The 16,830-nt window shown below is 39.0% G+C and overlaps 1 protein-coding gene across 1 annotated transcript in view; it reads left to right on the top strand.

Moving 5' to 3' along the window:
• Window positions 1-16,830, top strand: part of ADAMTS5 (ADAM metallopeptidase with thrombospondin type 1 motif 5) — a 47,639-nt gene that overhangs the window by 5,100 nt on the left and 25,709 nt on the right. The window contains exon 2 of the mRNA XM_025449653.3: window positions 7,478-7,610. Within this exon, the coding sequence (XP_025305438.1) occupies window positions 7,478-7,610 (133 nt within the window). The remainder of the gene's footprint in view (window positions 1-7,477; window positions 7,611-16,830) is intronic.

Genomic DNA, 16,830 nt, shown 5'->3' with positions numbered 1-16,830 from the left:
AGTCCCTTGTTAGGTTGTGACAATAGGGAGCCCTGAGGGGAAACCAGAAGCTAGGAGGAAGCAGCAGCAAGTACTGTCTCTTATTTGCTTGCTGACTGGATTGACTAATCCCATTGCATATTTGAGTTCAAATCCCTTTTAAAGTCTGAAGTGAACTCTTAGCCAGGATTCCTAGCCTATAGATTAATCCCAATCAATAAAAATCTAAATAACTCAGAAATGGGAAGACTGGGAACAGATTAAACAGCTCTAGTTGACATTTTAAAAACAATGTAAATTGCAAATTGCTAAGAGAATAGATCTTAAAGGTTCTCATCACAAGAAAAGAAATTCTAACTATGCATAGTGATGGATATTAACTAGACTTATTGTGGTGATCATTTCACAACATAGACATATATCAAATCGTGTTGTACACCTAAAACTAATATAACAAGTCGATTATATCTCAATGGATAAATAAATAAATAAAGTGAAGGATATTCTGAAAAAAATCTAATGTCGATTAGAGACAACACAGCACAACACTCAGGACTATGTCATTCTCTCTCTCATTCTGAACACCTTCTATGTGGGAGGCACTCATTTGTGCAGCTGAAGGCAGCAAGATGGAATATACCTTCTCCCTGCCCACCTGGGCTTATCACCAGGAGAAAGAAAGCAGATGCAGACATAAATACCTCTACCGTTAGGAAAACTTGAGTAAATGTTGTGGCCGAGTTAGAAACAAAGTCTCTGAAAAGAGACTGGAAGAGTAATCAATTCTGCCTATGGAACTTTATATAGGTTTCACTACAGATGTACAATTGAATCAGCACTCAAAGCATGGATAGATTTATTTGGATTCAGGCAGGTCTTACTGAGCATTTCTTATGTACAACCCATAATCATAAACCATTTTACAATTAATCCTTTCGATAATATGCAACCATACTATCATTGTAATTGGACAAAGACATTCATGAAAAGAGGTAGTTTCCTAAGAGTAATAACTGACAAATGGCAGAGACATAATAGTCCTGTCTAGTACTCTCTTAACAAAATACTGTAACTAATTTATTCAATCAATATGTTTCTAATAAGCAGAGAGGGATTCAGAAATTTGAGATGTGACCCCTTTCCTAAGAATCTGTTCCAGGAAACAGGTAAGGAAATGGATAATTCTTGTATAGCATGATTTTTATGATACGTGTGATCATTAGATATCACGCAAGTACATTAGAAGGTTGCCTAAACCATCTGAGCTCAATTTGGAAGAAGGTCTAGAAGTTAGCCACATCCATGAGGAGGAGATAGGCATTGCAGACTTGCCCAGCTATCCTGTGCAGTGGCCCAGGGGCACCATGTAAAATGTAGGTGGTTAGAAGTGATATTATCGACAATATGAGGGCAGAAGGGTAACAGAATATAGTCTAGAGAAGATGTTAACAACTAGCTCATAGAAGAAACTGTATGTCATGTGTGAGAGAGAGAGAGAGAGAGAGAGATCTCAAGTTCTTTTCTTCTAAGGAGGCTAATCCTATTGGATCAGGACCCCACCCTTATGATCTCATTTAACCTTAATTACCTTCTTAAGGGCCCTGCCTCTAAATATAGTCACATTGGGAATTAAGGCTTCAGCATATGAATTTGAGTTTTGGTAGGAAGACACAGGTTAGGCCAAAGCACCTCACTTAAGAGTTTAAAATATAAATCCAGCGGGAATCTGTGGAAAGAAAACAGTAGTGACCAGAAGCGTATTCTGGAATGAGCCTTCCAACATGAGTAATTGAACTCAACCCCGGGGGATAGCCTTTGCAGGCTATTTCAGTAACCTGGAGGAGACTTGAGATGTTCAAAATTTAAACACTGAACTAGAAATTGAGAAGTAGAGTTCAAATCAAGAAATTTTAAAATGAAGTGGAGGTGAATTAATTAAGCCTTTCCAGCAGAAGGAATGGGCTAAGGTTTGGTAACAAAGTATTGATAAGATACACAAATAGTGGACAAGAGGGGACATAACAGTGCAGAGGAGGCTGACAGGAAGCCTGGTTTGCATTGGGCAAGATTGAATGCATTGTGCAGGCTAATCAGATCTGGGCTCTAGAAGGTAATTGACTAACAGCATACAGGCAGGAGAGTTATGGGAGACAAAGGGACTGGTTAGAGCCTTGGATGATGATGCAGGCAGGAAGGAATAATGGAAGGAAATGAGGAGTAGCCCGTTACCTGAGACATCTGGCTGATGGAATCCATGACTTACAGTGGCCAGTCAGATGCATCAGGAGAGAGAGAGAGAGAGAGAGAGGTGCAAGAAAAAGATGTCCAGGTTTCTTATCCAGTACTTCCATTTCCTTCTTTTCTGGAATATATTTCTCAGGGCATTTTGTAAATTCAGTATGCTTCTAAATTACCGAGTTTTACCAAACACACTGTAAAGATAAAGATCATGCCATAGTGTTTGTCTCAGGAAAGGAATTTACTTGACCAGGCACAGATTATAAATATAAAAGACAACAGTGGTGTCCAGAAAAACACATGTGATGATTTACCAGTACCATGGTGAAGGTGATTCAAGAATTGGGGTGTTCAGATATAGGTTTGAATTTTTACTTCACCAGTCTCAAGTTTGCAACTTTGGATACTTACCGCCCCGAGCTTTAGTTTTTTCCACCTATAAATTGGAGTGTTTTCATTTAATACCATCACAGGTATAGTTGGAAAGATGTAGAGATCACCTGGTCCAAATTCCTTATGTTAATGATGAGGCAACTTTGTCTCAAAGCATATAAACAACTTATGTAATGACTCTCACTAATAGCATTAGAATTAAAAAGTGATCTGCTTTGTATTTACTGTGTCTGATTAGCTTCCATTCCTGATCACCAAAATGACTGTTTCAAGCATCTCCTCCCCACTCAATCCTTAACTTGCTGCCTCCCTCTTCCCCTTTTTTATGTTTACAGACAAAATGTCCCATCTTGGAACTCGGGGCCCAGATGGTCTTTCCAGCTTCCCCTGATTGCCTTCCACACAACAAATCCTATATTCTCCAGTCATGGCAAATTTCCTGTCTTTCCCCAAAATAGAACTTGCCTTTTACCATTCCGTGATGTATTGGCCAGGCTTTCCTAGTTAGGACACCATTCCTGTAAGACCATCAGACTTCTAATCATCCCTCAATATCTAGTTACCTCCTTGGAGACCCTTTTATTGATTCACTCAAGGAGACTTTGTCCGTTCCTCTTCTGCATTCCCTCAAAAATCTGTGCAAAATAGCATGTCGTAATCTGCTTCCCTCTTGGCATATCTGTTTTGCTCACTAGATCATGATGTTTCTTAAGGTCAAGGTCAGATCTTATTTATTTTTCACAGTGTCAGCACTTAGTATAGCATCAGCAGATTGTGGGCGCACAGTCATTGTTTTAGGAATAAACGAACCTGGATCCCTTGGTCCCTAAATCAGCTGGACTCTGTATGTTTGATATTACCTAGTTTTATCCAGAAGCACAGATAGGGATTGTATAACATGGGCAATTATAATGGTCAGACTAACAGGCATGATTAATAGTTTCTCTTGGGATCTAAATCAAGAGCTCTATTATTGGGGATTGCTATAAAGGTAGCCAGAAAGGCAGATGACACCTCAAGAATTGAATGCATAGGATAAATATGAAGTATGGTATGTAAGTGCATGTTTGTATAATACATATGATTAAAATATGTACCACAACAAAATAATTCTTCTATCGCTAATCCCTCTTCATAAAAATTGGGAAGAGAGACAGACATCGAAGGCTAGTTTAACCTTCTTCTGTGCCCTTCTCTTGAGCTCCATGCTTGCCCTTATGAGGTGGTGATGCCAATAGAAACAGAAGTTGCTGTTATTTAATTTCACATTCCACCATACAAGGTATTCTTGGTTAATTTGAACTGCCATTGCTGCAACTGTGATGATTTTTGCTCTTCTCACCTTGTGTTTCTTTTGGCTCCTTCCCTCAGCATATTTATGCTGCTTGAAAGACCAACCTCCCAGTCAAAGCGAGAAATCCTACAGCTCCCATTACTCATTTCACTTTGCATATTCTTATGTCTGCTTGGTTCATTTTCCCCACCCAGTGCTCACCACCGGGATTTGCTAAATTGTACTATCTTCTGGGCATCTACTTCTCAAGTAGATGTTGTTGTTCCCTGCCTCCTACTCCATCCACACGAATAGATGTGGGTGCTACTACTCCTTCTAAATTCCATGACAAATCAGATATTGACATATTCGTAATCCTCTAAATGGCCACACTTGATGAATGGTCTCATGTCAATGACCTCCTTGTCAAGTCTTGTTGACTGTCTCAGCTCTATTTTTGAGTTAGATACAATGTCCCAGCCATATCTCCTGGCCAACACCACAAGCCCACCTGTTAAGTCTCTGCATACTTTTGCAATCCTCCCATTACTAAATCTTCCTTTGCATTGCTACCTACACCATAGTGATAAGATTTTGATCTTGCATGAAAAGAACCATCTTTGACATAAGAAGATATAACTTACTTTCAGATTTTAAATTGACCAAGCAGAAGAAGTTTTGTCAGCACTTGTAATTTATTTTATTTTATTTAGCACTTGTAATTTAATTACCTTTTACGTAGGTAGCATATGTAATGCACACTTTTTTAGTCTCCCTACCTCCAAACCCATAAGATGGTTGGATGGTTGGATGGATGGATGGATGGATGGATAATAGATAGATTAGATAGACAGATGCCATTGCCCCTATAGTATCCTTACTCCTGTTCTGAATTTAAAAAAAAACAAAAAAAAAACAAAAAACAAAAAACAAAAAAACCTACAAACTTCAAATAAGGCTTGCACCTGTAAATGTTGTTATAAATCTCCACCAGCAAATAGATATGAGTGTGATAGCCTGTATTCTTAATAATTTGATGCACAAGACTTAATACATTGAAATGAACATTGGATCACAAAGAAATACAGACATGCACTGTAAATCTTGAGGATTCAAAGAAATACAGACATGCACTGTAAATCTTGAGGATTCAACAATAACGGTGGTGCTAAGGTTTGAAATTGTGTGAATGGAATTGAGAGGTTGCCAGTTTACATAATTACAGTTACAAAAATATATAGAGTATGGCCATGTCGTCAAGGGGTTTAATCAGTGTGGTTAAAAAAATAACAACTGCTTCTGTTCATAATTTTGTCACATGCACACATTTCTATGGCAAAGGGCCAAATGCATTTAATGCAATTCAAGGATAACAAGGAGAATTGATAGCCTCTAATGAGCAATTGCTACCAGCAAACAGAGAGATATTAAGTAAGAATCCAGTTTAAACGCTATTCAGAACAGGAGGGTCATTTCCATTCACTGTGGCTCTTCATCTGAGCTTATTAATGACATATGGAGTAAGAAGGGAAACAATTCTTGCATTTTATTATTTGAGGATAACAAACCCCAAATTGTGAAAATAAACATAAATCTTCTTTTTAAAAAATGTGTGCAGAAATAACCTATGGTGTCTAGCAATGACAACTGAGTCTTTCGTCTTAACGTTACTGAAATGATTGGAGAAAAGCTGGATTAAAAATGTATTGTACTATATTATTATCTCAAAGACTGATTATTATGCAAAAGTGTGTTCCAATTTCAATTTTAAAAACTACTAATTTGTTCTCAACAGCTGTAATTTGAGATCCCACGGGATGACATATGAGGATACACAGGAAACTTGGGGAGGCTATTGCTGGTTTGGTGACTTGATTCACCAAGGCTACTTGGCCGAGATTTCCACTGTCTGAAGCTGTAATAACATGGTGGCAGCAATGTAATTCATCACAGCTGGGATCTCATAATATATGGAATACAATAAGGACCTGAAAATGTACTAGAGAGAAGATCATAGGGTTATCTCTTTTAATATATTTTGCGTTGGGTGGATTTTTTTGCAGCAACACAGGGAAGAATTAGAAGAGTTGACATTGACTAGGTGACATTGGTTATGTAGTCATAACATCTTGTGCTGACTTCCAGGAATCTGTTGAGATCTTGCTAGCATTTGGCATATTGAAGATGCGCGAGGTCTGTATTGCATCTAACTGTGTTACAATTTACCTCGATTAAGTAAATCAATTAAGTACAATTTACCTCAATTCTTTGAGTTTGTAGCCTAAGCCAGACATTGTGGTCATTGGGGACACAAAGATGGTAGCTATCATCACAACCGGTAAATTGTCATCTTTCATAATAACTGATTTTTTTAAAGAATTTATTTATTTATTTGAGAGAGCGAGAACAAGTGAGGAGAGAGACAGAGAGAGGGAGGGAGGGGCCAACACCCCTCTGAGCAGGGAGCCTGACATGGGGTTCAATCTCAGGACCTTGGGATCACGACCTGAGCTGAGGGCAGATGCTTAACTGAATGAGCCACCCAGGTATCCAATAATTGATGTTTTTTTTAAAAAATCCTTTCCTTCTATAATTATTTACTTATGGCTTACTAAGATACTGTCTTGCTTTTTTGGATGTAAACGAACACAATGATAATTAATTGTCATTGAAAACAGTAGTCAAGTGCAAGAAGTTTTAGTGCCTTTTAATACTCAAGTAGCGTATAGGGGAAAGCTTATCATCACAAATCTATCATGTCAGAAAATCTGGGTTATATCTTCTCTTTATAATTCATAACTTAAAATCGTCTTGTGATCTCTCCTTCATCCAAATCAATCATTTTTTAATGATCGTTTTAAGAATGTGTGATCATGTTTTTCGTTGAGAATCTCTTAAGAGCCATACAACTTCTCACCAGAAAAAAAATGCATACACTCACTTACATAAACACAACATATTACATATATTTTCTGCGCGTTGATCAGATGAAGAAATCTGCATGAGGTCTACATCTTCAATCTGCATAAAATGCTAGGAGTTAAAGTGCATACATTTTTGAAGACACAACCTATGAAATTACAGCTCTATTTGGAAATTAAGAGATGATCTTTCAAGGAATTACGCTTTTGGATTACAACGGAGTTTCCCATTCCAATTACTGATACACTAATATTTTGTCACTAATAAGTGGTTGCAGTTTGCTCCTGTGATGGAAAATAAATTATTAGGCCAGGCTTCTGATAAATTTAGCATGAATTTAGGCCAGGATATTAGGGCTTCAGTAAGCCTGACTAGATGTGAAAGTGATCCCTGACATATGTGCCTGCACATATGCGGTACCGCTTTCGGAAAGCTGTGGCTGCTGTTTTAAGGGACAAGCCAAAATCATAGGACATCTTCTGTGCCTCCGGGGCCCAGAGAAGTGTAGAAGAACCGATGCCATTAGTTTGTCTTTGGTGCATTTCAAGAGCTGAACAGGTGCTACCATAGACATATCCCACCCTTGCTGTTTGGAGTGAGCAAGTGGCTCTACAAGGTGGCTCCTTCTGGATGTGAATTGATTTTAACGATTTCTTTCTTTCTCCTGGGCAGGATTTATGTGGGCATCATTCATGTGACACCCTGGGAATGGCAGACGTCGGGACCATATGTTCTCCGGAGCGCAGCTGTGCTGTGATTGAAGATGATGGCCTCCATGCAGCTTTCACCGTGGCTCACGAAATTGGTATGCAGCGCCGTTTCCCTTCCCTCGCCAAATCAAACACTCGTAACAGCTGCAACGGGAACCCAAATACTTGGCAATTAATTCCAGATTTCTCCAGGTTCAGATGGACTGTTGGGGATTAAATTTGTTTATATTTGCACTTTTAGGGTTAACTAGTTGGGGGGGAGGAAGGCAAAGTCAGGCACACGGTAGATGTTTCCTTTCTGACAGTGTCATTTAGAAGTTTAAAAGAAAATTGCTACTGCTCCTGTCTTTTTAAGCATCCAGCAATGACTCTTAGATGGAATTTGTCACAGTTGATTATGGAATGCAGGGATGTCCCTCTTAAAAGTTACTCAGGGCTCTACTGACTCATCCAAGGCGAATCAGTTTGCACAGAAATTTGTCATGTTTATTCCATTGTGAGTGATACGAGCTCCTGTCACAGGTAAACAATAGCTTATGGCAAATAATCCTTTCTCCTTTTTTAATAGCAAAGATAGCGAAACCAAGACCTGCAGGCAACAGGGTTCAAATGTCAAATGTCACCCGATTTGCGAGCCGAAGGAAACACACCTAAATCTTAAAATTAGAGATTTAGCACTGAATTCCTGGTTGAAATATATCCCACCAGTTAATAAATGTACTTCTCAAGCGATGAGCCAGGCTCCTAGGCATATGCACACTTTAGTACTTAGAATTAGACATTAGAATCAGACACATCTGGGCTCACTGCTTGCTAGAGTACTTTCTACTGTGTCACGTGGGTCTTATTATTTAAACTCTCAAAGCTTGTTTTCATATCTGAAATTTAGGAGAAATGGTGCTGATTTCATGGAGTTATTTCAGGGACAAATTAGGTAGGTCATAGATACCAGCTGTTATTTACACTCACACTTCTGTTTTTGCTTTTTAGTTAACTAGCTTATTTCATTTTAAATGTATGTATCACCTTTTAGCATCATCCTTTTTGGAGCAAAATATGGTCTGATGCTTTTTTGCTGCATTTTTATTAAGTGGATTCAGTTTTTAACCTAAAATCATAACTTTTAAATAGAAACGAAAGCTGCTTTTTTCACATTCCTAGTAGTAGGCAGAGACCGTTTCACAAGGGGTAGATTTCTAGCTGCTATATTTTCTTTGGAAAGTTAAAATAACTTCAAAGATGTAATTGTGTAAGGCTGTATATTGCAGCAGTGAAATAGCAATCGGTAGTTAAATTTCAATTCTTAAGTATTAATCACAACCTTAATTTTCTTAACTGACACTCTTCTTACCATCTAAGGAAAAAAAAAAACACACAAACATAAAGCCTTAGCATGAATAACCATCCAACTGATATAATTTAACTTAACACGTTATTAGTTGGACTTCTTTAGCTTGAAGATGGAGTCCCATTCCTGCTTCCACGGTCTCCTCTTTGTCTCATGCAAGAGATTCAGACATCGAATCTCTGTCTCTTGACTAGAAGGGGACTGATAATGACACATGACTCTCTCTTCTGCTGCTCTAAAAGACTTAGCATACCTGAAAAGCTTTTTAAAACACATATGCCAGGGCAGCCCCCGTGGCACAGCAGTTTAGCGCCGCCTGCAGCCCAGGCTGTGATCCTGGAGACCCGGGATCGAGTCCCATGTCGGGCTCCCCGCATGGAGCCTGCTTCTCCCTCTGCCTGTGTCTCTGCCTCTCTCTCTCTCTTTCTGTGTGTGTGTCTCTATGAATAAGTAAATAAAAAAAAAATCTTAAAACACATATGCCATCTGAACTCCTGGCCTGCGAATATGTTTTCAGCTATCTCTCATTCGTACCTATTAGCTGATAAAATAATACAGCTCAGTATAGGTCCTTAGTCACTATTTATTACATATCTATGTAGGTACATGAGTGAGTAAGTGGGAGAAACACAAGAGCTGCCCAAGGCAACATTCAGAATGTGCAGTGGAGGCTAAGAAGAATTAGCCCAAATATCAGGAGGATTGTAATTAAGCAGAGATGGTTTCAAAAGTACACCAGCAATTGTTCAGAGTCATGAAAGTTCCAAAAGAAAGGTTCTAAATCCCTGGGTAGGCAGAGGCGAGTCTGTTTCAGACTGGGTAAACAACATAGTTGAATTGTGGCATCAAGCATCCGTAAGATTACAAACCCTAAATCCTGATCTTCTGCAGAAGGGATTATAGATTTCTTGAGGGAAGGGCTACTTCTTCCTTTAACCTGCAGTGATCTGTGCTCACACATTGATAGCATTTGGGAAGTTTCTCTGTAAGAATACCATCGTGGCAGTAAATGCACCTTCTTTGCACTCACTCTCAAGGCAACTGGGCTGCCATGAAGTACCTTCCACTATCACCTTTCCCAGCCCTCTGGAATTCCTAAACCAAGGATTGACATAGGCAGACCTTACAGTCTGAAAGGTAGGAAGACAGGTGCTGGTGAGAACGAATGTCTTATTTAAGCCATATATGTACAGTAAGAACTTTTCTTAACAGTATTGGACAATTTTACAAGGGAACAGTGCAGGAGAAAATGTAGGCTTCTCTGTGAAAAATCCAGCCTGAATCTTTGATCCATGACTATGCCCTGGGTTCCCTTTAATTTCTTGGTTGGGCCAGCTCTTATTTCCTTCTTTAGAATTCTCTAGGATCCATTCTTCAGTCAAACACTGCCTACTTAATTTGTCTTTCTGCATTACCTATAGCCAAATCAGAGATATTTAAGATTTGGGGTTAATTTCCCTTTCATAAGCGGATCTGGCTTTCATTCGCTTTATTTTCTAATTGCTTTATAATTCTCTAATTTCACTTTTTGCCTAAATATTGTGAGCATGTGTTACAAACTATGAGCCTTAAAGAAATTAGAGACAATAACCTCCCAAAATATTTCCTAATCATCTGTCTGTGATTACAGACACTGTGCCTCTGTAGCCAGTGTGATTTTTGGTAATAATACTGCTCACTGATCTGCTTCCAGTGTTTTATTTTTAGATTGTTGCATGAAACCATGGGTCTGAGCTAACCATGCTCTGGATTCTAATTCCACTCCTTTCTTCTCACGTAATTTCCTCCTGTCCCTTTTATTAGGCACTTACCACTTTCCAGGTTGGGAAGTGACCTCAGTTTTGCTAGAGTGCTTTGAATCTGCTTGAGCCCATTCCCAAACAGGCAGTCTGCTTCATGTACATGGTGTAAATATGTGACTATGCTCAAAATGGAAAGCATGGAGAAAATTCCCAGGCTGTTCCATTATTTTTCTACTTTATTTCTTCTATCCAGAATAAGAGGATATATTTGATGAAGAGTAATGCTTTCACTAATGACTTAAAGTCTCTCATGCAGGGCCCTGCCACTGCTTCTCTCAGCACATAGTGGTTTAAAATTCAAAGTTGTATTTGTTGTTGTTTTTTTTTTTTTTTTTTTTTAGATTTTATTTATTTATTCATGAGAGACACAGAAAGAGAGGCAGAGACCCAGGCAAAGGGAGGAGAAGCAGGCTTCATGCAAGGAGCCCGATGTGGGACTCGATCCCAGGAATCTGGGATCAGGCCCTGAGCCAAAGGCAGATGCTCAACTGCTGAGCCACCCAGGCATCCCTCAAAGTTGTATTTGAATCAAAATTTCCTTTGATCTTTATTCCCCCATCTAAAAAAATTTTCCTAACTTGAAAATTAACATGTAAGATAGAGGCAAGTCTGAAGTACCTATGTTACACCTTCTCTGTCCATCATGAAAAAAAACCGGAATGTCAGTGAACATTTCTGAATGGTGACTCTTTTCCTGGACCACATGTCTATGAACACTTCTCTTTTCCTGCTAACTGTTTCTTTAAAAATTATAAAAATAAAAAGAGCTAGACTTGGGAGGTCTCTAGTCAACTGATGCCAATATTGGCTTTTGGACAATGGATTTGGTAAGTATTGACTGTACACAGGCAGTAATAATTTGTCTTCCCCCTTGCTGTTCTGTATGTGTAAACATTAACCAAATCATTAGGACATTCTAAAAAGTTGCTTTACACTATCGAGAACACAGTCCCCATCCCTATGCCTTGAGTGGAGGCAAAAATCTGGTTATGGCCATTTTACAATCCAAGTGTGAACTGTAGAAAGCTTTCAAATGAATGTAAGTTTGCATTTTGAGTTTATATTTTTTAACTTGTCAAACTTTTATGATTGGCTTGTAATAATAAAAGATTTCACCTGCTGCACACATGGCTCTTCAAAATAATAATTTTATTGATGTTGGGCCAGCTTCTAATATGCTAGGGGGAACAATCTGATTTTATTTAGACTAATGAAAGCCATAATTTGCAAACTTGCTGAAGCTCGGCTTTATAGTAGTTAATCGTAAAATGTGCTAAGTGAATCTCTCCACCATGAAAGACTCCAAACGGCTTCCTAAGCTAAAGTCAGGCGATTTAAAAAGCCAAAGCCAGGAGTGCCTGGGTGGCTCAGTCGGTTAAGCGTCTGCCTTCGGCTGGGGTCAGAATCTCAGGGTCCTGGGATCGAGCCCTGCGTGGGGCTCCCCTCTCAGTGGGGAGTCTGCGTGTCCCTCTCCCTCTGCCCCCAACCCCACCCTCTCGCTTGTGCATGAGAGTGCTCTCTCTCAAATAAATAAATAACATCTTCAAAAAAAAAAAAAAATCAAAGCCAAGTATTCAGCTAGAGGCTAAGGAAGTGGCTGAGAGGCAACAGCATGGCAGCCTGTGTTTTGCTGTGGTTAGAGGAGGTCTCTGGTTGTGCTGATCTGTGTGGGACTGGGCTCCCATGGATGATTAGATTAAACACGGCTGTGTTTTGAAAAGCTGCGGAGGCCCGAGAAACACCATGGACCGAAGCCGATGCCCAGAGTCAGATGTCAGGACTGACTTTGAGATGTGAAGTGAAAGGAAACGAGGATTAAACTTGGTATTTACCCCCAAACCTATAGCTTTAATCAACATGAACTGGGCTTTTTTTTTTTTTTTCCTCTATCTAGCCTGGAGCAATGCCACACTATGTCTTTCTTGGCCCCCAGATGAAAGGTGGGAATGGGCCTTTACTATACGTCCAGCAGCGCTAAGAGATTTAGTGTTTAGTATCACTTCTGTATTTTTTTTCATCCTATCCGAATTTCCATTTCTCTCCAGAAGGCCTAGAGATTGCCTGCCACATGTGTGGAAATTCAAGTTGAAGGTCATATAAAAAAGAAATCTATCATGAATGTCATGCATGGTTTCTTTCCTTCTAACGATTAGCAAATTTCCCCCCTTCTCTCCCAAATCGAGGGGGTCTAGTAGTATCAAAATTTAATAAAGCTACTTGAGATTAGAGTACCTGTAAGTAAAAGCATAACAAAGCCAGGATAATGGTGAGAAGAGTGAAGTTAGCTTACAGTCCCTGGGCCTTTGATATTTGTCAAACAGATTTTCTAAGCACTTCGCATCTCTTATATCATTTAATCCTCACAAAATCCCAGGGGTCAGTACTCTGAGTGAGTCACCCAAGAGAGGAAGAAACTGTCACGCAGAGGTATAAATCTTTTAAGAAATTTCTAAACCTGTCTGAGGTCAACAACTAGTAAACTGCTAGAGTAAGATTTGAACCCAGTTCCCCTGGCTCTAAAGCCCAAGATTGTATTGCTATCCTTTTTTTTTTTTTTTTTAAGATTTTATGGATTTATTCATGAGAGACTTACAGAGAGAGGCAGAGACATAGCAGAGGGAGAAACAGGCTTCCTGCAGGAAGCCTGAGACAGGACTCGATTCCAGGACCCTGGGATCACAACCTGAGCCTAACTAAGGCAGACACTCAACCACTGAGCATGCATCAACCCTGGCGTCCCTGTTGCTATCCTGTAATGGTTTGTTCGTGTTCATTTTCCAGGAGATAATCCTGAAAATTTGATTCAAAAGGATATGGATGTGTAGCTAGTTATAGGTAAAAACATTCAGTTTTCTTCCTCCCAAATTATAGAATGGATACAACATTTACCATTTATGTTTAATGTTTCGAAGTGGGAGTTTAAGAACTTTATGCCTTCTACATAAGGATGTGCATTTGAATAGACATTATGATCCAATTGTTGGAGCTCCTGGTTCTCTCCAAGGATTCTGGATTCTGATCCCATGTGAGCTATTGGCTCACTCTTCAACCCCTGGCAAGACCTTCTTACACCTCAATAATCCCAGCTGGAAAATTAGGTAAAATAAAAACATGACCTCATTAAGAAACAGATGCTTCATCTGAGCAGGGTTTTCTTAAATAAACACATTACGGAGCTTCTTGTGACATTTCTTTTAGGATGTGGTGCTGTGTCCCCTTGTCCATTGGTCAATCTGGGGTCAAGAGACAAGAGTTTGAAATTCTGTTTAATTTTCAGACCAAAGTTTAGAAAAACAAGCAAATTTTCTTCCTGAGGTTAATGTGATAAGTCAGCCTTAGTTGTACAGTGATACGTGAGCTGAATAAGAAGTTGGACCAACATTTTCCTTTATAGTAACCTGTCTTCACCCGATGTACAGGATCTCAGATTTTCTAACATCAGATTCATCTGTGAATTTCAGGAGGCAAGATACTTTTTAAGTCTATATTGTGAATATCAGAGATAAAATTTACCTAATTAAATGTCACCCATTTGTCTTTAAAAAGACAAACTTCATCCTATCCGAACTTGAGAAATTACTGAGTGACTGATTATTTGCTAATTCTGAGATAACAGTGTAATTCAGACTCTTACCCTATAGACTTTGCTTTGACATAATTTACTGTGAAATTCACTTCCTTAAGGTAATCCAAATAAACCCCTTCCTGATGTCACACTGTGTCGTGGGCACCCATTAGCAAGACTGTTGTATTTGTGATAGGGTTTAGTATCTATTAAGAATAGATTAGTATTTTCTCCAAAAGCATTTGCAGTTTACATGTTGAATTTTAATAATGATTCCAAAACGCAAAGATACAGTTCTGAGGTCTGCATCACATGCGAAAACATTGGATTACACAGTTGCACTATTCTTTGGGCTTCCCTCTCACTCCTATAATACCTTTTATTTTCCTATTTCATATATAAATACCAATGCCATTAACAAGTGCACCCACTACTCAAGTGTGTTTGTTCCTTAATTGCCTCAGGATTTGAGGGGAGAGGTTTCCAATTCCATCAATCAAGAATTAAAGATTGACTAAGAAAGATAGCATCGTCAACAAGATTACTTGGCGAAAGCAAACAAACTGTTCTTCAATTGTTTGCTTGTCTACAAAATACAAATACTAATACCTCCAAATACAAATACTAATTCTTCCTTAAAGTGAGACTTTGTGGCCTCTACTTAAAACTCTTGACAGTGAATTGTCGCCTTAAATCTAGTATCTGCATTGTCTCTTCTCAGTAGGGGTTTCCCTGCCAGAACTTGGTTTAGCTTCTTCAAAACTCTTACCTTCGGGGATCCCTGGGTGGCTTGGCAGTTTGGCACCTGCCTTCGGCCCAGGGCGTGATCCTGGAGTCCTGGGATCGAGTCCCGCATCAGGCTCCCTGCATGGAGCCTCCTTCTCCCTCTGCCTGTGTCTCTGCCTCTAGCTCTTTCTGTGTCTCTCATAAATAAATAAATAAATAAAATCTTAAAAAATTCTCACCTTCAAAACTGCCATGACTCCTCTTCACTCTGCTTTTCTACATTGACTTGAGAAAGAAATATCTGAATTGCCTTTCTCTGTGGGTTTCTTGATTCTTTCACCCTGCCCCCCTCCAAGGACTTCACCCCTCAATCAATTCTGCTCTGTACTGCACTAAAAACTCATCGTGAGATATATCTCAATAAAACAACAAATTAGTTTAGGGCTTGCAAGCATTTCTTCCAATGATTCTTTATTGTTCATGTGCTGTCTTCTTCTCTGGGACACATTTGTGTAAATCCCAGCTGTGCTAATCCTGCCAGAGGCTGCTTATTGGAGAAATGCTTAGCCTCCAATCCACATCTGTAATTTTAAACTTCTCTGTGGGTGATTGATGAACAAACTCTCCCTGGAAAAGGCAGATGTTCTAGGAGATCAGTGACATCACGATAAATTCTGATTAAACCTTCCAAAACACCAACTCGAAATGAATTATATTGTCAGCTACAGCATATTTTAAATTTCCTAGATTCTGGATTCTTCTGGTAATGAGCTTTTAGTATCATGGTGTGTTTTCTCTGATGTGAGCATCCTTTTAAAAGAGCATGTGTTAAAAAAAAAAAAGAGCATGTGTTTTTATATGTATCTTGCCATTTCAGGGCTCAAAGATATGGGCTAATGTCAGACTGACATTAGGTGTCTTAGCATAGTGGTTGGGGGATCACATTTGAAAATAACCACATCTTTTGCTGTTCACAGGCCTTAGTATGACTGTCACGTCTCTCCTGAAGAGCATCCAAACATCTCTCACATTGATCTTCCATTTTAATTCCTGTCCAGCTCCTGAAGGGAAGTCACATGGGTCTCTCTCACTGTGCCCTGGTTCCAGCTACTGGAACCAGCTGCTGTTTCTGTGGGTGCTTAAATGTTCTTCACATTGACCATGACTCCTGTTGTCCTTGAGAGAGCATGCCTCTCCCAGCCAGCTGACAGACTTTCTTCATGGAGGACAAAACATTCCTCCAAAGAATCTGTCTCTCAGTTGACCCTCAAGCAGTCCATTCCTGACTCACTTTTGCAGATCTCACAAAACTCACATCTTCATTTAGCTCCTACTGAAGTAGAACTAAGATTTGTTCATGCCCAGAATGGCAATCTTTTCTGGTTGCCATACGAAAATTCCTTATACGTATCTTTGGCAGCAATTAAGTCACGTTGATAAATTAGTAAATTTAGGAAGCATGAAATTCACAATATTATGCCAAGCCACATGCCAAAAGATTCATAAAACGATACCAAAATATTTTTAAATAAACGGCTTTGCTTATATAATTGAAATCTTTTTTAAAAAATTAGATGCCTCACCATTCTGTATGAAAGAAAAAAAATGAGGTACTCTGACAGGTTTCTCAAAGCCAATTTGGTGTTTGCTACACAGCCTGTATTTTAAATCAGAAATCTGAAATTTACTCTCCAAATGAAGTGAGAATCACTTGGATGCTATAAAAAAAATTCATCTGGAAAGTGCCATTTGTTTAGATACATTTGGAGGAAAAGACTGTTGCTTCATTAAATAAGTGTGGATATCTTATGAAATAGAATGCAAAATCACATGCTTTTCTAAAACATAAAAACCTGGATTCAAATAAATGTTAT

This window comes from Canis lupus, chromosome 31 (genome assembly GCF_003254725.2).
Source record: "Canis lupus dingo isolate Sandy chromosome 31, ASM325472v2, whole genome shotgun sequence".
Classification (NCBI taxonomy): domain Eukaryota; kingdom Metazoa; phylum Chordata; class Mammalia; order Carnivora; family Canidae; genus Canis; species Canis lupus.
This window is presented reverse-complemented; position numbering and strand designations above follow the sequence as displayed.